The 21962-nt window shown below is 46.4% G+C and overlaps 1 protein-coding gene across 1 annotated transcript; it reads left to right on the top strand.

Annotated features, from left to right (window-relative positions):
* Positions 1-289: 289 nt before the first annotated feature.
* On the top strand, positions 290-2217 carry LOC149355702 (uncharacterized). Its single transcript, XM_089576165.1, has 2 exons — positions 290-1346; positions 2159-2217. Exons 1-2 carry the CDS (start codon positions 290-292, stop codon positions 2215-2217), a joined length of 1116 nt encoding a protein of 371 aa, XP_089432291.1.
* The last annotated feature ends 19745 nt before the right edge of the window (positions 2218-21962 follow it).

The raw sequence follows: 21962 nt of genomic DNA, 5'->3' as shown, positions 1-21962 counted from the left end.
ACCGACGTCCGCTGCAGTCATCTACTTTAACGTATCCAACCGAGCCGAACGTACTTAACCACGCGTGACATCTGGTGGAGGGCGCTGGGTAACGCATTCCGTGTCTCGGACTCCCCCAGCAAGCAGGGATTCAAGTCCTCGAGGGTCATCTGCCATCGAGGTGACGCCTGTACACCACGGCAGCCGCCGGCTCTAAGGCCTTCAACCCGAGTTTGGGCTTTTGGAGTCTCGCTCAACCCAAGCGGTTCGTTCAGCGCCATCGTCGACGACCGTCCAGCCCAAAATAAGCATGCAGACAACGATTACTTCACCTTCTGTTGTGCTGCAGCAGCCTCGGGAGCCACCGATCTTCCAAGATTCTCCAGGCGAAGACCCGGAAGACTGGCTGGAGAAATTTGAACGCGTGGCCCGGTACAACAGATGGGCGGATGACTCCAAGCTTCAACACGTGTTCTTTTCGCTGGAGGGCGCAGCTCGTACGTGGTTTGAGAACCGGGAGTCGACCATAACGGCGTGGAACGTGTTTAAAGACCAGCTCCTGAAGGATTTCACCACGGTGCTTCGAAGAGAACGGGCCAATCTGCTCCTTCAGTCCCGAACTCAGCTACCAAATGAAAGCATACTGGTGTACTTCGAAGAGATGGCAAAGTTATTTCGTCGATCTGACCCGGATATGACAGAGCAGAAGAACCTCCGGTACCTTATGCGAGGTGTCAAGGAGCAAATCTTTGCCGGACTGGTTCGCAATCCACCGAGAACGGTCGCAGAGTTTCTGTCGGAGGCCACCACCATGGAAAAGACACTCGATATGCGGTTGCGGCAATACGAGCGTCAGCCTTTGGCCATGACAGCAGCAGCCACTGACATCAATACTGGTGACATGCTTCGCGAAACCGTACGAACTATCGTTCGCGAGGAGCTCCAAAAGCTGTTCCCGGCTACGCCGCCTGCGCCAACGGTTTTTGCTCCATCCGAGGTTATTTGGGAAGAGGTTCAACAGGCGCTTACAACACCAGCTCCCTTTCAGCCGTCCACAGCCCCACCGCTAATGACATACGCCGCTGTTGCTTGTCGCGCACAACCGCCGCCGAGTCGCCTTCAGGAAACCCCGGCCTCTTTTCGGCCGCCACCACCTACTCGTCCTGCTCCATCGTATCCCCGTAAAAGTGACATCTGGCGCACTCCCAACTACCGTCCTCTCTGCTATCACTGCGGTGAGCCAGGCCACCTGTACCGCAACTGCAGGTATCGTCAGATGGGCCTGCCGGGGTTCCCTGCAGATGCACCCCGTCCGCAGCCTGGGCAGCGACCCAGAGAGATCAACGATTATCTGGCCGAATCTGCCGGTGGGACACGCAGGTCGCCATCCCCACGTCGTTTCTCTTCTCCTCGTCGGTCTTACGGTGACTTTCCGCGGGGAAGGTCGCCAAGCCCCCGTCAGGAAAAATAAAAGCAGCAACCTTTGAAGGGGAGGTTGCTCACCGACGCAATGTAACAGACCCTCCTACGCCGCAACTAGGTGGTCACCTGATGCCACTACCATCTGCCGTACAAAACCATGATACGCCGACTCGACGTCAATGCCACCTGACAAATCGAAGCGAACCCACGCCGCACCGCAGCCGTGACCGAACACCACGCCGTACCTCTCACACGACGTCTACGACAGCAAACCTCAGCATTTCCCTCGACGGAACAGACGTCACTGCACTCGTCGACACAGGGGCCGATTACTCTATTCTCAGTGGACATTTCGCCGCCACTCTGAAAAGGTCACCACTCCGTGGGTGGGTCCACAGATTCGTACAGCCGGGGATCACTTAGTTACACCGACTGGGACTTGCACATCACGAGTGGCAGTTGAAGGCGCAACCTACCTGGCAACGTTCCTCATACTCGAACATTGTTCACGTGACGTCATTCTCGGAATGGATTTCTTGACCGAGAATGGAGCGGTCATCGACCTCCAGTCAAAGGCCGTGTGCTTCTCCACAGACAACGCAATACACAGAGATTCAGACCACCCGACCGCACTTTGCATCCTGGATGACCACGTCACCATTCCACCTCGTTCGAGTCTCATGGTTTCTGTCGGCCCCAAGACTGTGCGGAATTTCGAAGGCGTCGCGGAAGGCAACCAGATCTTGCTTTTTGCCAGGAGCCTTGCTGTTGCCAGAGGAGTCGTTCATCTCGTCGACGGAGCAACAGAAGTGCTGATAACCAATTTCGGTGGTGCACAGCAACATCTGAACGTGGGAACCGTTGTGGCTCACGTTGATGCCATCGCCCATGTCAGCAACACACCCAGTATTTCCACAATGTCGTTGTCGGAACAGCAGAACCCAGACATTGCTTTCACGTTCGACGTCAATCCATCACTCTCCCCGACGCAGCAACAGTAAGTTAAAGACCTTCTTCTGCGCTACGGCGACACCTTCTCGGTATCATCGCGTGTTGGACGAACTCACCTAGCGAAGCATCGCATTATTACGGACGATAACGTGCACCCTCTCCGACAGTCCCCCTACCGAGTGTCTCCCGCCGAACGCGACGCTATTAGCCGCCAAGTCAAGGAAATGCTCCGCGACGACGTAATTCGTCCTTCCCGGAGTCCTCGGGCGGCACCAGTAGTCCTTGTGAAGAAAAAAGACGGAGCATTGCGGTTCTGTGTAGATTACCGTCGCCTAAAGAAAATTACCAAAAAAGATGTCTATCCTCTTCCCCGGACCGACGACGCTCTGGATCGCCTCTGCCGCGCGAAATACTTTTCTTCGATGGACCTCAAGTCAGGCTACTGGCAAATTGAGGTCGATGAGCGGGACCGCGAAAAAACCGCCTTTATTACTCCAGATGGCCTTTATGAATTTACGGCCATGCCCTTTGGACTGTGCTCTGCACCGGCAACTTTCCAAGGACTCATGGACACCGTCCTTGCCGATTTAAAATGGCAGACGTGTCTCGTCTATCTGGACGATGTTGTCGTCTTCGCCCCGACTATCCAGGAGCATCTTCACCGCCTCGAATTGGTACTACAAGCCATAAGATCTTCTGGACTCACGCTCAAAAACGAGAAATGCCACTTTGCATATACACAGCTAAAGTTCTTAGGGCACGTTGTGAATCAAGCCGGAGTTCAGCCTGATCCTGAGAAAACAACAGCTATTGCCCATTTTCCGCCGCCGCAAGACCTGAAAGCTGTCCGCCGTTTTCTTGGATTGTGCGCGTATTACCGTCGCTTCGTGAAAGATTTTGCTCATATTGCCGAGCCGCTGACGCGCCTAACCAGGACGGACACACCTTTCAGATGGGAAGCAGCGCTAGAAAATGCCTTCCGCAGCCTACAAAGCATCCTGCAGGCGCCTCCCGTTCTGGCTCACTTCGACGTAAACGCTGACACGGAGCTCCGTACTGATGCCAGCAACGTCGGCTTAGGTGCTGTCCTGGTCCAGATCCAAGCAGGTCAAGAACGGGTCATCGCTTATGCAAGTCGGTGTTTGTCGCCAGCCGAATCAAACTATTCTGCTACCGAGAAAGAATGCCTTGCCATTGTATGGGCCACTTCGAAATTCCGACCGTACCTTTATGGCAAAAATTTTAAGGTGGTAACCGATCATCATGCCTTATGTTGGCTCGCAAGCCTCAAAGACCCGTCTGCTCGCCTCGTCCGATGGAGTTTGCGGCTCCAGGAATACGACATGACTGTCGTATACAAATCCGGGCGCAAGCACTCTGACGCCGATTTCCTGTCCCGCGCCCCAGTCGATCCTTCTACCGACGCCTCTAATGATGACGAAATCTTCCTGAGTGCTCTCAGCGCCTCCTTCCTCGCTGACCAACAATGCACCGACCTCGAACTTCGAGATGTAATGGAATTTATGAACGGCAGCAACACGACCGCCCCGCGCGCTTTTAGGGGAGTGTTGTCATCTCTATGCATCCGCAATGGTCTACTGGTTAAGAAAAATTTCGCTCCGAACAATACCCAATACCTAATCATCGTACCGGCTAGCCTGCGCAATGAAATCCTCCAAGCCTCCCATGACGAACCCACTTCTGGACATTTGGGCATAGCCCGTACGCTAGCCCGAATCCAGAAGAAGTACTACTGGCCACGTCTCCGCGCTGATGTTACTCACTACGTCAGAACGTGCCGAGCCTGTCAGCGTCGCAAGATGCCGTCAACCAAACAAGCTGGGTTCTTGATGCCCATTAAACCACCCACAAGGCCTTTCCAACAAATAGGAATGGACATGCTGGGTCCGTTCCCGCGTTCGAACTCTAGCAACAAATGGATAATTGTCGCGACGGACTACCTAACCCGCTATGCAGAAACGTCAGCTCTACCTAGCGGCACCGCTTTAGAAGTCGCCAAGTTCTTCGCGCATGAGATCGTACTCCGCCATGGGGCACCTGAAGTGCTGATCACTGACAGGGGCCCTGCGTTCATGGCTGAGCTGCTGCAGGAGATCTTTGTTTATAGTCACACAGAGCACCGCCGAACAACGTCGTACCACCCTCAGACGAACGGGTTGACTGAAAGACTGAACCGAACCCTTTCTGACATGATCTCCATGTACGTCGATATTGAACACAAAACGTGGGACGAAGTGCTCCCTTATGTCACCTTCGCCTACAATACGGCCATGCAAGAAACAACGCAGATGTCCCCATTCCACCTCGTTTACGGCCGTGCAGTGACGACGATGCTCGACGCAATGTTACCACATCTGGACGACCCTAGCCTTCACACTGACACCTACACCTTCCTGGAACGCGCCGAAGAGGCTCGCCAACTGGCCAAAGTGCGAATTCTGGACCAGCAACAACGAGATGCAGACCGCTACAATCGGCGCCGTCATGACGTCCATTATGCGCCTGGCGACCGTGTGTGGGTGTGGTTCCCCATTCGGCGACGAGGACTCAGCGAAAAACTCCTCCATCGCTACTTCGGACCATACCGCGTGATCAGGTCATTGGGCGACCTGAACTGCGAGGTCATCCCCGATAGATTTCAGAAGTCACGACGGTCCCCGTGCCCTGAAGTGGTTCACGTGGTCCGCCTGAAGCCTTATAACGAGCGGTAGACTCGTCCACTAATCCTGTTCCGCCCTTCCGACCACTTCACTCACTCCCAGCATCGGGACGATGCTTCTTTTTGCCGGGGAGTAATGACACCGTCCATTCATCGTCGTCGTTCAACTGGAACCACGACAGCGCGGAATGCGCGCGCGAGCTCGCCTTAGAAAGAAAGAAGCCGAAGTGTCTGCCACTTCGTGGTTTCGTGGAAGTGGCTGCTACCGATGTCCGCTGCTGTCATCTACTTTGACGTATCCAACGGAGCCGGACGTACTTAACCACGCGTGACAATATCAGTTATTGCAGGTCATCTGCCTGCATTGTATAAATGGAAGAGCATATGCGCGACATTAACTGCCTTGAGAATCATTTGTGGTGATATATGCTTTCTTAAGTACGTACATTCTCCAGAAATCGTTAAGCAGTAATAGTGAGGCACATGCATTGCATGCAGTAATCGCTGCTAATAGTTTCTTTCCGGATTTAACTGCTCAGTTTTCACATGTTGAAACACACAGTGTACTCTGAAGTCATACATGATGGGGAAAACACATCGCACTTTCTGTTCACTTCTCACATCCTGTGTTTACCCATTAGCAACTCAAAAGAAAATTCTTAGATTTTCACAGCGAGAGAAAAGAGTGTGAATTGTAAATTGAAAATCTGGTTTTAGGCTGATGCTAAAACACATGAGGTATTGTGTTTATGTTGAGCTCCTTGTTCCTCATTAGGAAAACAAAACCAAACCAGAAAGTCAAAACCCATTATCATAAGGGTCTGCTATTCTTCACATCAGTTTCCTACTCTTAGTAAGTAACGTCGTAAGCTAATACTGTCTTACAACAGTATTAGTTACACAACAGGTTATACGAGTGCTATTCGAACGTGACTGTCGCGGTATCGTGGTCCTGCCGTGACCCCACAGTTGCTTTTGCGCTTAATGACTGCCACTATCGTTCAATTTGAAATATTGTGAGATAAATATATCTGTATTGTTTGTGTGTTTTATGGGCGTTTAACATCCTAAAGTGAATCAAGCTATGAAGCAGGCTGTAACGAAGGGCTCTGGAAATTTCGACTGCCTGTAGCTATTTAACGTGCACTGACGTCGCACACTACACTGTCCGCTAGAGTTTGTCCTCGATCGAACTGGGACCGCCGCGTAAATATATAAAAATGAATTCTGTAATTTAATGGTTACGTGAGCCATATTCGCACATAAATCATAAATAGATATGAACTGCATATGAATATTGTTCACGTAACCGTTAGCATTCAAAACATGAGCTATGGTATAACATCTTATCGTTCGCCATTGATTTTTCAGCATCAGAGTGGACAAAATTGTTGTACAAATAACGTGTAAATAAATATCGTTGTTTCTATTTTTTTCTTTTTTAGTATACGAAAGTCCGATTAAAACGCCGATTAAAACCGTGTCTCCATCTAGCGTTTGTGTTTTTCTATCGCGGCGCGGCTGACGTTTTATTTCCTGAAATTCAGCGGAGGATCTAGACACGGAACAAGGCTAGATAGGGAACTAGCGGGTCTGTCGTGAAATTAAGGAGACAAGTGTAGGGCTGTGCGAATAGTACTTTTCCTGAGCCGAACCGAATACGAATACTGTTGCTTTGGTACCGAATCGAATAGTGAGAGAGCCGAATCTAACACGAATATAACATTTCTACAAACATTCGCTTCTTGTGCGAATATTTAATGGTCATTCCTGAGAAAGAGTGAAGGTCTACTTTCGCTGTTATAGCTGCATCTGGTAAAAGACGGTACACTGACCTAGATCTCGGATGTCGCAACACAAATTCAGCGCACTAACGTTATCATTGTGATATTATGAGCGCAAGAAAAATACCTTTGCTGTTGATAGCGAAAGATAATTAACTATCGCCATATCTGAGTTCACGCGAAGAGCGAGAGCTACGTATGAAGCATGGCCTGCGAGGCCACGCATAAAGGCCTGGTTTGCAGAACCTTTCTGGGCCCTGCTACGTCGTCCAATCTCTGAGGCCATGTATGAGGATTATAAACACCGCCACACAAATTGGCCGTACCGCAGAGCTGAATCCTCCACGCCGCGCATGCCGATCGGAGCAGCATGATACGCGGTTGTGTATGGTCTGTGTTTTTAAAATGGTCATGGAAGAAAAATGCAACAGGCATTATTTGAACTTCGCGCCAATTATTCGCAAGTATTCGAAAACTTGGACATATTCGATTCGTTTCGAAAAATTTTGAACATGCACCATTTCACTCGTTCGAATAATCGGCTGAAAGAATATTCGATTCCGTAGCGGAAATTTTCGAATATCCGCAACCACAAGACAAGTCGCGGCTGCGCGCACGTGCGATTCATTTTGAAACCGGTTTTGGGGGAAGGTAGGAGAACCGTCAGCCTCACAACGCGAAAAGCTCAGTTGGCTTCCAACAGGCAAAGTGAGTGGACGGACTTGAGAGTAAGCTAGGAAGTTTACCGTCCCCTACTGAGACGTTCCACATGGTCAAGGCAGCATGCGGATATGACGCAATGTGCAGCTGACGAGTGTCCAAATGACACAAAACCTTTACAGACGGCCGCCGCGGTGGCTCAGTGGCTATGGTGCTCGGCTGCTGTCCCGAAAGACGCGGGTTCGATCCCGGCTGTGGCGGTTGAATTTCTTTGGAGGAGAAATTCGAGGCCTGTGTACTGTGCGATGTCAGTGCACGTTAAAGAACCCCAGGTGGTCGAAATTTCCGGAGCCCTCCACTACGGCGTCTCTCATAGCCTCAGTCGCTTTGGGACGTTAAACCCCATAAACCAAACCAAACCTTTACAGACGGCCCAGAAGACGACCACGGCGAGCGGTGGTCAGGGCGCCCGTCGATGGCTGTTAGGGACGTTAATGTCGAATGTGTGCGTGCTTTAGAGAACACTGATCGGTGTTTCAATGCAATTCAAATGGTGTTTAAATGATTGCAGATGAGCTGTGGATTCCAAACACAGAAGTTCATCATGTTATCGCTGAAAATTTAAATTCGCAACAATCTGTGTCGAAAATTTTAAACCCTGCGCCAAGCAGCACCGAATCTCTGTTTCTGCAAAATTGTTGCAACGAGTCAACAGTTATCGAAGATTTTTAATGCGAGTTATTACTCGAGATGAAGCGTGGGTGTTTCAGTATGACCGAGAAACAAAAAGACACAAGCTCAGAATGGCACCCAAGGGTGTCTCTCTTTGCGAGGAGAACGCAGATGTTGAAATTCAAATTAAAATCCGTGTGTATGCTGTTTCATGACCGCGAGACAATTGTCCATAAGGACTTTCTTTTCCACTCTGGGATAACGGCAAATGCATGTTTCTACGCGGAAGTTCTCGAGAGACTGAGACAACGCGCCCTGCCCGTGCGTCGAGAGGTGGCGACATCATGGGTTCTACGCCATGACAAGTCTCCGTCGTAGACATCGCTCCTTGTTTGGGAGTTTTAACCTTAGAAAACATAACGAGACTTGCCCAGTCACCATATAGCCCCGACCTCTCTCCTTGTGACTTCGCATTTCTGATGCCGAAACGCGCGTTGAAAGGGCACCGATACCAGACGGTGGAAGACCTACGAAGGGTTGCAACGTAGGTGGTCAACGAGGCTTAAAAATGGGTATCAAGACGCCTACAAGCAGCGGGAAACTTGCTGGACTCGCTATGACGGTGCCAAAGATTGTTATTTTAACGAATGTTAGGTTTAATGAAAGATATTGTCAAATAAAGTATGTTTTTTTATACTCACTGTCCTTACTTTCAGGGCAGATCGTGTAAACTGCCTGATCTTATTCGTGGTCTAAACACTATCTTGGTTCTGAGCGAAGGAAAGACACATAACTGTCTCCATTTGTACGTGGACATTTGAACGGCGTTACACGCGTGATGCTGATGCGTTACACAGCTGTCGTTGAACCCCCTAAGTCGTGTTTAGCTTTAGCTAAGCTATTATAGATTTCACTGTAAAAGCGGGAGGTCGAGTGCTGGAAACCTTCTTCCTCCAATTTGTGCGCACCACCGAAGACAGGGTCGACCTGAACAAAGTTTCGAGAGGGAAAATCCACCCCCTCCTGTGAAACATGCATCCGTCATATCACAATGGACGTCGAAAGGCGAGAGGCACGGCCATTCAAAATGCCTCCGTCCATCATGAAGGCACATGCTACGTGGATGCTGAATTTCCAGTGAATGGACTTGCCACAGTATCCCAAGTGAACGGTAGACGGAGCCACGGTCATTAGCGGTATCTCCACCAAAGCAAAGAGGTTGCTATCCCCTTAGCGGCAAACCAAACAACCTCCAAACTATTAATCACCGACCCGCAAGCGGCATACCAAAACTCCGCTCAAGGGAGCATTTCCCGTTGGTAGCGCGTACCATCGAACACGCAAAACACTTCGCAGAAATCACACTATAGTTTGGGTACCTGGTCATCAAGTGGGGCACTTACTGCCGCACGAGCATTTTATCCTCGAGTCTCTCATTTCGCTCCCGTTAAGCTAGACTACTGAGGCATGCTATTAACATATGCAGACATACTGCAACACCACGCACTGAAATATAGAAGGTATCGATCTCCGGCTGAAGGCACCAGCAAAAAATAGGGAGTTCAGGTCAGGTGACTAATACGCAACCTTTAATCCCCCTCTAGATTACATGCAGTGAAGACCTTCCAGTGAAGCATTCCAGTTCTGCGCGGAGAAGGCGGACCTATATCATACGATGTAAGCCTGCGAAGAAAATCTGGAAATCGAAATTATAGCTCAGCCAACGACCGAGGCGAGGGAAGCAGCTCTATCCAGCTCAAACCTTCGGGAACAGGAGCAACTCCCAGAGACGTCACGGACAGCAGCGACAGTTTATGGAGTCCAGGACTGGGAACACAAACTACACCAATTCCTCTCCCAAATTGTCAAACAAACATTTTCGCCGGTGCCATCCGCCACAACGACGGTTCATGGTCTCTTCATTTCTTTCAATCCCTCCTCCAACCCTTCCTTCATGGTTTGATATAGGTGCCCACTGAGAGTTAGACAGTTACTGTGTCTTTACTTGCCTCACAATTCATTTTTATTTTAAATCATGATTACTGGGCTTTGGGCGACGATGGCAATAAACTTTTCAGCTCCAACTACTAGTAGCTGGCTGTCAACTGTCAAAGGATCAACAATGGCGGCTGTGCTAGAGCGCCATAGTCGGTACTTATCTTCGGGTACGCGCGGATGATACTCGCCGTAGCTGGGAATCGGGGAGCTTCCTTCATTTTTATGCCTCGTTGGTGTGGCGTCACTGGTACTCCTTGTCCATAAAAAAATGACTTCGCGAGGCCCAACATCATCGGCACTACCTTAGTCTCTTCCTAATTTTCTTATTGCCGGAGTCTTTTCGTCTTTTGAAAGCACGTGCTACTCCTTATGCAATGAACATAAAGAAATGATAATTTCTTCCTCGCCTTTTATATGTAAATTAACCTAATTGTTACCTTTTTATTATATCGGATCAGCAGTTTCTAAGTGCGAAAGTGCTAGCATCAAGCTCGCAATGAAACTTAATTCTTTGCACAGAGGAGTCAAAACGCATGCGCTTTGTTTGCTGCGAACACATGCAGGACATTCGTGCAACCATTTCCTCTGTGCGTGGCACACATGCACTAAACAACATTCTTTGATTCGTAGCTTCCCATACCTGCCCACTCGCGGGGGCGGCGCTGTGGACGTTACTGGAACTTAGGGCGCTGCAGTCGTGGTTTTCTACATGTGTTGTGAGTCGTGTGCTACGCCTCAGGAAAGACAAGCGGCGCCGCGACCGTACCTGCAGGTGCATCCTTTTTTTCCGGCGTGAAGGAAAGAAGAACGCTACTTAGCTGTTGTTGGTATATGGGGTAGTCCGCGTTATGCCCGGACTACCCCATGCAGGGAAGCATGCGTTCTGACCCGTGTTTCATGCCATAGAGGGAAAACTGTTTTTGAGAAAACGTACTTTTGTTTACGCATGTGTTTTGTGCTGCCGCCCAGGACGGCGAGTAACGGCATGTGATAGCTGAAGTCCGGCACGTAAAGGGTGAGGTGTGTTTTCATATTCAGCGCAAAGGACTATGGGAAAGTAGTCTGCTACCACTACTTGCGGTTCCAACTCTTTCTCCTTCTGCTCGCTTGAGTCATGACAGTCGCTGTGTTGATATCGCTCGTTTTACATATCTGCACTGCAACATCGATGCTTGTATGGCATTATCGCAAGACTAACGCAGCATCAATATTGCTGGGCTTCGTACGTGTTTTCCCGTAAAATTTAGCCAAATTCATGAAAATGGTACGCATCTTTCCACGATCATGCAGTGCTAGACGTGGAGACACTCTGTGCGCACAGTGGCATTTATATATGTCGCTGACACCCGGCTGGCAGCCTGTACTCGCTAAGAGGAAAACATTTCTACCGTCTGTTAAACTGTGCACGTTTCAGCACCTCGAGTGTGGCAAAAAACCAAATAAATGATGACTGACTACGCGCTCAACTAAATCAGATGCTTATAAAACTGACTGCCGCGCATATGCAGAACAGCCAGCCTACGCCAGCATATTAATCATGACAGAACACGCTTACGTTTCGGCATTGTTGATTTCTGCCCTCAGAACACGCAGCACACGTTGATGTTACGATGTCGCAGCACAAATAAACGAGTGAATAAATGATGCCGGCATGCACGTGACTGCGTACAACAGGCAATGTGTGGCGAAAAATAGAACCGGGAAGTAGCTGGCAGACGATTTCTCATGATTGCGTGCGTTCAATTTGGAAACATACCTCACCCATTCATTCCGGTCTTGTGTTGTCAAAGATTTCGCCTGGGGCTTCCTTGGGCGATCGCGTTGCTGGCCACCTTTCATAGTTAAGGATCTTGCCTGTCTCATTCGGATGCGATCGCGTTCTCGGCGCTCTGCAGCGGAACATGTAGAAAGTATACCTCTTATCTCGACGCCAGTGTTTTAGAATGGGTTCTAACACCATGGTTAAAGCAGTGCAGTTCACGAGGGAAATTTTCACAAGCGAGTCAAAATGGGTGGTTCACGTGACTGCTCTTAACAATATTCAGCAAAAACGGCTGAGACAGAACCTTCGAATGGGCCGCCGCGGTGGCTCAGCGGTTATGGTGCTCGGCTGCTGACCCAAAAGACGCGGGTTCGATCCCGGCCGCGGCGGATAGAATTTCTTTGGAGGAGAAATTCTGGAGGCCCGTGTACTGTGCGTTGTCAGTGCACGTTAAAGAACCCCAGGTGGTCAAAATTTCCGGAGCCCTCCACTACGGCGTCTCTCATAGCCTTAGTCGCTTTGGGACGTTAAACCGCATAAACCATAAACCAGAACCTTCGAATGAGGCGCTCACTCGCCCGCCCCCTTCCTCCTCCTGCGGATTTAATGATAATGCAATCGTTCTTTGGATAAGCACCTCATGGCGCCACCGGTATCACCTATGCCAACGTTACTAGATTACCTGGGCAGCTTGCAAATTCCGCTGCAGTTCGGCGGCCAAACGTGGCCCCATTCGGCTCCCTTTCGTGAGGTGGTGCTTTCGACGCTGTTAGCCTAAAGCCCCTGGATAATTTGAAAGTTGCGACACTCTCCTTCGCGCCGGGCTTTCCTCCTCGATTCTCCTCGCGCGGCGGCTGCGAGCTCTGCGCACGGCACGCTTTTTCTCCTTGGCGTCCGTCGGCCAGCCGCAGCACTGAGTGAAGCGCATGTTTTTGGGCAAGGTATGCGCTCCAGGATTGCGCTAAATATGTGAAGAATTTCGAGAAACGCTTTGGGAATGCCGAAAGTAACGTTCATGAGAAATTGGTTTCTTCTTTGAACTGTCTGAATGGGGAAAACTGATGTAAACAAAGCTTTCAGGCGAGTTTCGTACCGCTGACACTTTTTAAGTCCCAAGTTAAGGTGTTTTACTTTGTGTACCTGATATAGTACTGCTTCTGACTTTCTTCTGTGTTTGTTTTTTTAGAGCGTGAACTCTGTCACCGCGCTAAAACTTCGGCAAACAACCCAGGCTGGTGCGTTGAACTTCAAGATCAGAGAAGTGTTGACGGGAAGTCTTTTCGGCAGTTCAGCCACCTGCCGCGAATGTCAAGTTCAGCCAAGTCGTGAAGAGTGCCGAACCTCCAGGTTGTATCATATGCTTGCTCTAAATCGAAAAGAAAAACACCAAGACGTTCTTGTTTGTGTACAAAAGCTTCGCGGACAGTATTTTCAACACAAACTAGGTGGTCTGTTGTGGAGCATGCCTTTTTGAAACCGCACTGATGAACATCGACAAGCTAACGAGCTTCTAGCGCGAAGGTTAATCCAATATTCACGCTTATTCCAAAGGATTTTGCAAGGCAGCTGGTGAGGGCTACGCGCGTATAACTACTGGCAGAGGTTGGTGGTTTTCCGGGTTTTAAAAATGGAACAATGACGGCCTTCTTCCAGGAATTTGGTAGTTTACCCGATACCCAAACCCTACTAAAAAAACTTAAAAGTGCCTATACGGCAGGTTCAAAAGTTGGGACCGCATTTGATAGCATATTCCGTCAGGGCTGGGTGCAGTCTATTTACCGGCAGACAAGGCTGTGTGGATTTCTTGAAGTGGAAAAAATTATTATAAGGTTCATTTGTATATACACTTTTAGAGTCTTTGTTTCTCGGTCGTGTTTTTGTACTTTATAGATGATTCTGTGTAGTGTGATGAGCTGGAAATTAGCGAAAAATATTCACCTAGAAAGTGTGCCTGTTCTTCGATGTTTATCTCCATACCAGGGGCTGTTCGAAGGGAAGTGTGAAGGGGGACTATTTACCATTAAGCTTTCGTACCTTCTCCCACATTTCTTTTGGTGTGGTTGGGCAATTAACGGACGTCACACAACTTTCTGTGTTTTGTGCTCCTGCTAGGTTAGTCATTATGCCGCGCCTGTGGGTTAGAGCAGGAACCGACGGTTAGAAGATTGAAATGTGCACATGTTCGCTACGCACGCTGGCAATGGCGTTGTCAGTTTTGCGGATAACACTTGCTGTTCTGCCAGGATCCTCCTCTCGGTTACTAAAGATATTGCCAGAAATTCTTTGTCAGCTATGACCGCCGTACAATTAGGAATGCTGTTCATTTGTACGGCGGTTATGTTTAAAGTAGCAGGAGCTTCTAATTCCACGGCCGGCGCCGTTCGCGGCCGTTGCGTTCCGGGCGCTTTTTTACGTGTGTGTTCAGGTTTACGCGCGCTCGTCATGGACCTTGCGAATTCGGGTTCCGCAACGAAATGGACCATACGCTATAGTTTCCTGTGGTTGTGGACTGCAAGTTGCCGGTGCCGGGCGGATTTCAGTTCTGGATTTCGAATTACGTTAAGCTCGATCTGTGCATATATCAAGCATAGAAGGTGCCGATCGACAAGCCCTGAGGCATCGTTCTTGTTTTGAAGTATGTATACTAGCTAATAGCGCCCTTTATATTTCCCTCGTTAAACAGTTAGTGGCTTCAAAAAGGTGAGCGAAATGATTCTGTGCCTTTACGTCCAGGTTATTTAAGCGTGCGCAAGTTTGGTTGTATGGTATCTGGTTTAGTGTTCATTCCTGTTGTAGCAAATACGGTGCGAATCGTAGATCTGTTTTGTAGACGCCACGTAAACGTGATTTCTTTGCGTGCAATGGCATATTGAACCAGTTGTCAGGGCGATGAGGAAAATGTGATAAAGTATATATAAATTTGGTGTATTGGTTGTCCCGACATGCCTAGCTCTGTCGTCGCCTGCCAATGAGCCTTAGTTGCCTTTGTGAATGTGAATAAGACTAATTCTCCTGAGGTCAAATTTTAGCACGGCTGGGTAAGCTACTCAGGAATGCTTGTTATTTGAAGTGCTTTTGATATTGCAACGGTAACTGTGTGCAATATCACTATATTATATTATATTATATTATATTATATTATATTATATTATATTATATTATATTATATTATATTACTATATTTTTGAAAAAGAGTAAATGTTGAAAAATCCTGTAAATATAATGTAAGCTTTAGATTAGGTCTATTTTGTGAAATAAAGATATATTTTTAAGTATGTTTTGTTCCCTTCCCGAACTTATGTTTAAAGAATTGTACGAAATGTAAGCTCTAAATTGATGCACTCAGTTTTTACATATTGTGATTTTCCCACAGTGCAAATTCATTAGCTCTGTAAGCTCAGCAAGAAAAACAAGAAGAAAAACAAAAACAAGAAAACAAGAACAAGAGAACTGCATGCAAAGAAAGTAGCTACTGCATCTATTGTTCACAATGCCGATGTTTCTCAGCCAGCTGTTTCTCTAAATGATGCCCTGCTTGAATTGAAGGTAACAGTAGCCTTTCTTTGCTTATAATAAATGGTTTCTACCTCAGTAGTATACCTGATGATGAAAATTCACAGCTTCAAATGTTACGCTGGTATTACGAGACCTTGCAGTGACGTAAAAGGCATTGCAATGATATGCAATGTCCTTGAAACAATCATAGGATTTCAGTGCAAAGTTTTCGGCTGCCGTGTGATTTTGCTAACAATACTCATTGGAATGAATTTTGTAAAAGTTTTTGTTCACACTTAGGCACTACAAGATGCTGCGTTTGATGCTGGACACTTGAACCTGACAAGAATGAAGACCCTTCTGCCTGTAACATTTGCAGCCCGTAAGGCTGAGACTCCGCAGCAGCTGCCTGCCTACTTATTGAATGCAGACGTGGTAAGAGTATGCTATTTTGCTTTTGGTTCTTGTCAAGAATTTTGAACAAGCTTCATAGCACAATGCAACCTGCAAAGTAGTTCAGCACATTTCCTATGAGTAAAGATAAACTGTTCTGTTGCTGGTAGTGATCACTTTTCTCAGTGCATGTCACTAGTTGCATATTCCTTCATCTGTAAAGAGCTATTGCAAGTTGCATTGGAAAACAAGGATGTGGTTTCAATGTAACTTACCCTGGAGCACATAAATGAATCAGCATATATGCAGTGCATTACAGAAGTGTCATCTGTACAGGTAATGATCGGCAGTATCTGGATCATTTTAGTGGCCTTACCTTTACTTATGTAAAAATAGGAAAGGTAGAGCATTGATTCTCCATTTCGCAATTTGCCCTAGCATCTCTGCATTTGGTGTCTTGCTGTGTGAGGTCCCTATAGACTCATGAAATTGTCAATATTTTTGATATCTTTGCAAATTATGGGTAGTTTCCTTACGAAGGTCGAATAATAGTTTCTGTAAATTATGTGCTTAAGTTGGTGTGTTTTTTTTTTCAGCTTTCACTTGAAGCAGAAATTCTTTTTAAAGCAACGAAGCAACATATGGAAAGATAGTAGGAGATGTCCAGCAGTCACTTCACAGGGGAGATTTTGTGGAGCTGGATGGGTATCTTCGACCAAAAAATTCTGAATTCTGTGTGATCACACAGGTAAGACAGCATCCTTTGTAATTACTGCTGATAGACTTAAGCAACAATGAAAATGCATAAAATATTTGGGGTCCCTGGGCAGCATAATAGGTATTTCTGTAATACTTGGCTGAAAATGTGCAGGAACCTGTGGTGCTTGTTTATTTTATTGTTTAATATAAATGATGAATTTTTCTTGACAAAAATGTATGGAGGCTAGCATTCATTTCTTCCACTGCTATAAAAAATAGCCATTGAAATGAGTGTTCACTGGTATAGTCAAAAGAATGCAGAATGAAAATCATTATAGGCAGTCATTAATGTTTTTCATGCTTAGTTAAAATTGAGCTTAAAAAACTATAGACACTTAACATTTTGATTCGTGTTTTCTTGCTTGTGGTGATGTGTGAGGCATTGTTATGCATGAATTACCACCCGGTGTTCTCCTACGACCAATAAATAATTTATAATCGCATTTCTTTCTCGTGCTGTTTCGGTTTCAACAGCCGGATTAGGACTGTGACGTCAGTGTGTGCTTGCAGGTCATGTGAGACGTGAAAAAACTGCAATATGATCACTGCTTCCACATTTGTTGACATTGTGGTTCTTGAAGAAGGCTGGTTTCAGCAGTGCAGTAAATCAAAACAAATAAGCAGCGAATACATGGACGTTTTTCTATGCCTCACGTGACACAAAAGCACTTTTTGATGTTACAGCTATCGTGCAGCTGTTGAAGCCGAATTAGCAGGACAGAAAAAGTTCAGTTATAAATTATTTAGGGGCCTAGGCTAATATTACATGGTGATTCATACGTAGTAGTGTCTTTCGCATCCTCGTTGAGTAATTTAAATGAACATTTATTGTTTTACATTTGAAATAATGTATCATGCAAATCATCGTATCAAGGCAGTCAATGAATTGTTGCGTATAGCCTGGACTCTTTTTGCATTAAAGGGGAGATGCAACACTGACAGGCCCGTACCAGGCCCATGTATTATTACTGACGACGGACTGATAATGATCGTCACCAGGAAGAACACCATTGCCATGGCTCCCGGCTCATCTATGGAGAGTGCCCTTATTTTGTGCCTAGCTGTCTACTTCATTTTGGACCTTTCTTATCCGCATGCTTTTGGCCAAACTTTGGGACTAGTTCAGACATTGCTGCTGCAAAACGAAAAATTTGATAAAGAGCTGATATCCTTCAAACTGAAGAGTCTGCTTAAAGGCCTCCGACTTTTAGACACAGCCATTTCTGTATAGTTCATGGTGTTGATAATAAAGGATTGAAGGTTTCGGATAAGCTTTAAGGTAAAGCTTAACACATCAAATATAGCATCTTAAGAGACAGCTGTCATATTTGAAAATAAATGCTTCAATTTCCCCAGAGTAATTAAGTATTGTATTTTTTGTGGCAGTGAAATAAAGCTTTGATGTAATGGATGCTTGTGTTCATCAACCATGAACAACACTGCTGAAGTGAAAGCATAATATCTGTGTATTATTGCCCATTTGTCTGTGCAGGAGGCGATTTTAGGTTGCATGGTGATGAAAGAAGGGTTTTACTATCTCTCTTCCCACAAGCTCAAGATTCAAACTTAGGGGTGCATCAGACTCTATTTGTATAGTTTGGCTGATGGACTAGGTGTCCAACCAACGGAAATCATGATTGTATACTGTGAATGTGATGCAAGAAGTGTGGTTTAAGGGTACAGGTATATGCATATAGCACGTCTGTTCAGAATTACTACAGAATGATTTCATTCATATCAGGTGTTTTGTGAACTTTATATTTCACCCTATGGTCCCTTGTGTGCAGTGCACTGCATGTACAATATAATTGTGGAATAATTTTGTTCATATATAGACGAAATTATTGTACTATGGTTTGTACAAACAGTGCATTGCGTTCAAGGAACTCTAGAGTGAAATATGTGGTTCGCAAGATACCTGGAACGGGGTTCCAGCTATCTATATGATGCAGCGTTCCTGCTTAATTCCTGGAACACTGTTTCAGATATATAGGGGCAGCACTGTTCCGGCTAAAACCTCGGAAATTTGTTCCACATATTTTGGAGTATCTGGAACATAGTTCCAGCTATATAGGTGGAACTTTTTTGCAAAAATATTCCAGCTACTAACTAGATCCTTAGGTGGAACAAGACTAAGAGTGTAGGCTCGCATCGCAAATTATGGCTAGAAATTGAGGTACAAGTTCACTGTAAAGGCGCAAGAACATATTTGGAATTCCGTCCGGGCCAGGAGACACTTTTGTTTTCAGATTCAAACCAAATTGAAAACATACCTGCCGAAGATACAATGCTTGGCTCGGGATGACACGATACAGCAGGTTGACATAAGAGGGAATTTGATTTCGTGTAGACACTGTGGCAATATCTGTTAAAATACCCAGCAATGCTTGTATTATCAGTGATAACAACACCACTGTGCAGAATTTGGTCGACAGGGTTGTTTTCCCTGCACACGTGTTTCCAAAACATCTGTGGAGCATTCTGAATGAAGCTTGGAAGCGTGTGCTCAGAACAATGACGCTTTGATGCCCCACAGCTTGTCGTGGAGCATCTCGTGCAGCTTCAATAGCGTTTCGGCAGGCACGTGTTCGTTTTAATCGCTTTAGTTTTCGTTTTAGGTGCAAGACCTTACGCGTACTCCAGGGATTATTTTTGCGTGTTTTCTTTACTTTGTTGGGAATAAATTTTTTATACAATACATGCAGATTTCTTTAAATTTATTCTAAAGTACAGACACGTCATTTCCTTGAAAATCACTCAGGCATAGGGTTTTTGAATTTTACGTCAAAAATACACCATACTGTAGTCAGAAAGGCCGTTTTGCACCCAGACGAAAAAAGTTTCAATTGATCGGCTGACAATAACAAGATCAAGTATAGAGGCACAAGTGCCTTGGACACGCGTTGGTTTTGTAACCACCAGTTGAAGGTTGTGTTGCAACATATCGAAAATGCCACGCGTGCCTAGGCTTGAACCAGAAACATGACAATTCCAATCAACTCCCGGCAGGTTGAAATCTCCAAGAAGAATAATGTTATCATGAGTAAATTTGCTCATGTGGTCAGCCAAATCAGAGAAAAACCGCTGCGACGTATCAGGCGGTCGGTAAACTGCAAATAAAAAAAGAGGCTGGCCCCAGCAGCATCGTTTTGACGAGTTGATGCTCCATTAACAAATTTGCCTTGGGTATTCCTGCATGATATGGTTGATATCCCGGTGACCGGTCCGACCGCGTCCACGTAAATTGCCTCTTCCACCCCGCCCCATGTTTTCCTGGTGGAATTCGCCCTAGCCGTTCTTTTTTTATGAAATTCGGCGTGCATATTTCTCGAAATGGGATGCACCTCGAATGCGGCGGCTCGATGCACTCCTGCATATGGTACGGCCTCTAGCGGGCGGCTGGTCCTATATGAAACTATGAAACTTCGGCGGGAGTTTCATGCCCAGAAAAGCATTGAATGACTCTGATATTACCGATAGGCACCCGATTGCAATTACATATTTGGAGCCGGCCGTTAGTAATAGCCATATGGCTTTAAGAATTCCGAAAACGCGATCTTACTCTCGCCGCTGTAGCCCAAAAAATTCGATCAATTTCTCGCGCCGTTCGAAAACCACGCGCCTTCGGAGTGCGCAAGACGACGTCAGACACGTCACTACGAGGCGCACAAAGCGCACGAAAATCTCCGCACCGCCTCAGCTGTGGTGCTCTCCGTTCCTCCGCACTTCTCTTCATTAGGGCGTACGGGGCAGAGATTGCAGCGTGGTACGTACGAGTGCCGTGATTTGTGTGACGTCGCTTTGCGCACCCCGAAGGCGCGCGGTTATGGAAAGCGAGAAATGCCCCAGATTAGTTGCGCCACAGCGGTGAGGGTAACCGCGCGTTTTCGAAATTCTAAACACTCATATAACTGTTACAAAGGGTCGGCTAAAAACCTGTAATTGCCATGGGGCCCCTATGGCCAATGGCTAAAAAGTTAGTTATCAGAATTACACTAATCACTTTACTAGCTGACATGGTTCAGCTAATTTTTTAAGTCCGCCAACACTAGTATGCGGCAAAAACCTTCTCTACCTCTAAAAGCTTATTTTTAAAAATTAGTGTCGGGCTTCCGTGGCACCCTGTATATGGTTCATTGCGTTAACTGCGTGGTGAAAATCTTCACTGGCACATTGAATCAATCAAAAATAGTTTTAATCCAGTGAGCTCGACACAACCGCGTGTTGAAATCATCATGAGTCACGCTTTTATTGATTCATGATTCAGAGCAAATAGTGGTTCTTTAATTTCTCGATAATAAAATTAGTGGTAGTCTTTGAGTCACACAATTTGGTGCTGTGGTAGTAAGCTGGTGCCAGTCTACTCCGGGGGCAGGCTGTACCACAAGCCAATTCTCGCCATACCCCGCGCTGCCAATGTGCTCTCCAACCGGATTCCTCTGATCTCCGTCAGCGCCGTGCAAGAAGTGAGAGGAAAGGGAGAGGCTGGGCACAGCCTCGGCACAGGAAAATGGCTTGGTAATTAGTATTTCTAAAACTAAACCGGTTATTTTCCGTGCTAAGACAGGACAGGTTCCCCCCAGTTTAACACTGAACTTAAATAATATGCAGATAGAAATTGTGAGTGAATTTAAAATGTTAGGAGTGGTCTTAACAAAAAATATGTCATCGACAGGCACATCGAATATACCTCAAGTAAGCTCGCTTCAATCACTGGTACTTTGCAGCATACAACAAGCAGACAAGACATACAACAAGCATAGAAACAAGGACATCTTGTTACTCTTGTATAATTCTTTGTCTCTCATTTAAAACACTGCAGCCTGGTCTGGTTAAAACTACCGTAACAAATTTCAACAAACTGAGTTCATTACAACCAAGGGTTATTAGTATTACAACATACTCTTAATAAGACTCTAATGTCAACTCAGTAATGCAAAACCTTGGAATAACGCGTATTGAAAACATGTACAATTATCATCTTTGCCTCAGGCTAACCAGAAAAAAGAAAGCTGAATGCAATCTTTAACAATGTTAGCTGCATTAACAATCAAATAAGCATCACGTTACGCCACACGTGCATTCCTTCCGGCCTAATTATGGTCTCCACACAGTAAATTATCGAATTCCTGACGTACTACACACCTACCTAAATGATAACATTGATGTTCTTGGTCTTAACCCAAAAGAATGAAAATTTTGTTTCTCTAGAGTACTGTTCTTCGATAGCTTTTTGTGCTCCGAGTATTTTGACGGCTAGTCAAAAAGTGTGGCCAACTTTCTTTTCAGGAATTACCGGCATTCTCCTGTGCATGCTCCTTTTACCTTGCATTTTGTTCACTGTAGTGCATTTACAAAATTGAGTGTTTCTTTGTCTAATATCGCGTACCGTATTTAAGTTCGCCTC

The sequence above is a fragment of the Amblyomma mixtum genome, chromosome 3 (genome assembly GCF_055824585.1).
Source record: "Amblyomma mixtum isolate Tamu chromosome 3, ASM5582458v1, whole genome shotgun sequence".
NCBI classification, from domain to species: domain Eukaryota; kingdom Metazoa; phylum Arthropoda; class Arachnida; order Ixodida; family Ixodidae; genus Amblyomma; species Amblyomma mixtum.
This window is presented reverse-complemented; position numbering and strand designations above follow the sequence as displayed.

What these genes read in the sequence shown, in the direction of transcription:
- LOC149355702 (XM_089576165.1), top strand. Translation starts at nt 290, where the DNA reads ATGCAGACAACGATTACTTCACCTTCTGTTGTGCTGCAGCAGCCTCGG. An exon ending in TTATCTGGCCGAATCTGCCG is followed by an intron (nt 1,347 to 2,158) that starts GTGGGACACGCA and finishes GCTTTTTGCCAG; the next exon opens with GAGCCTTGCTGTTGCCAGAG.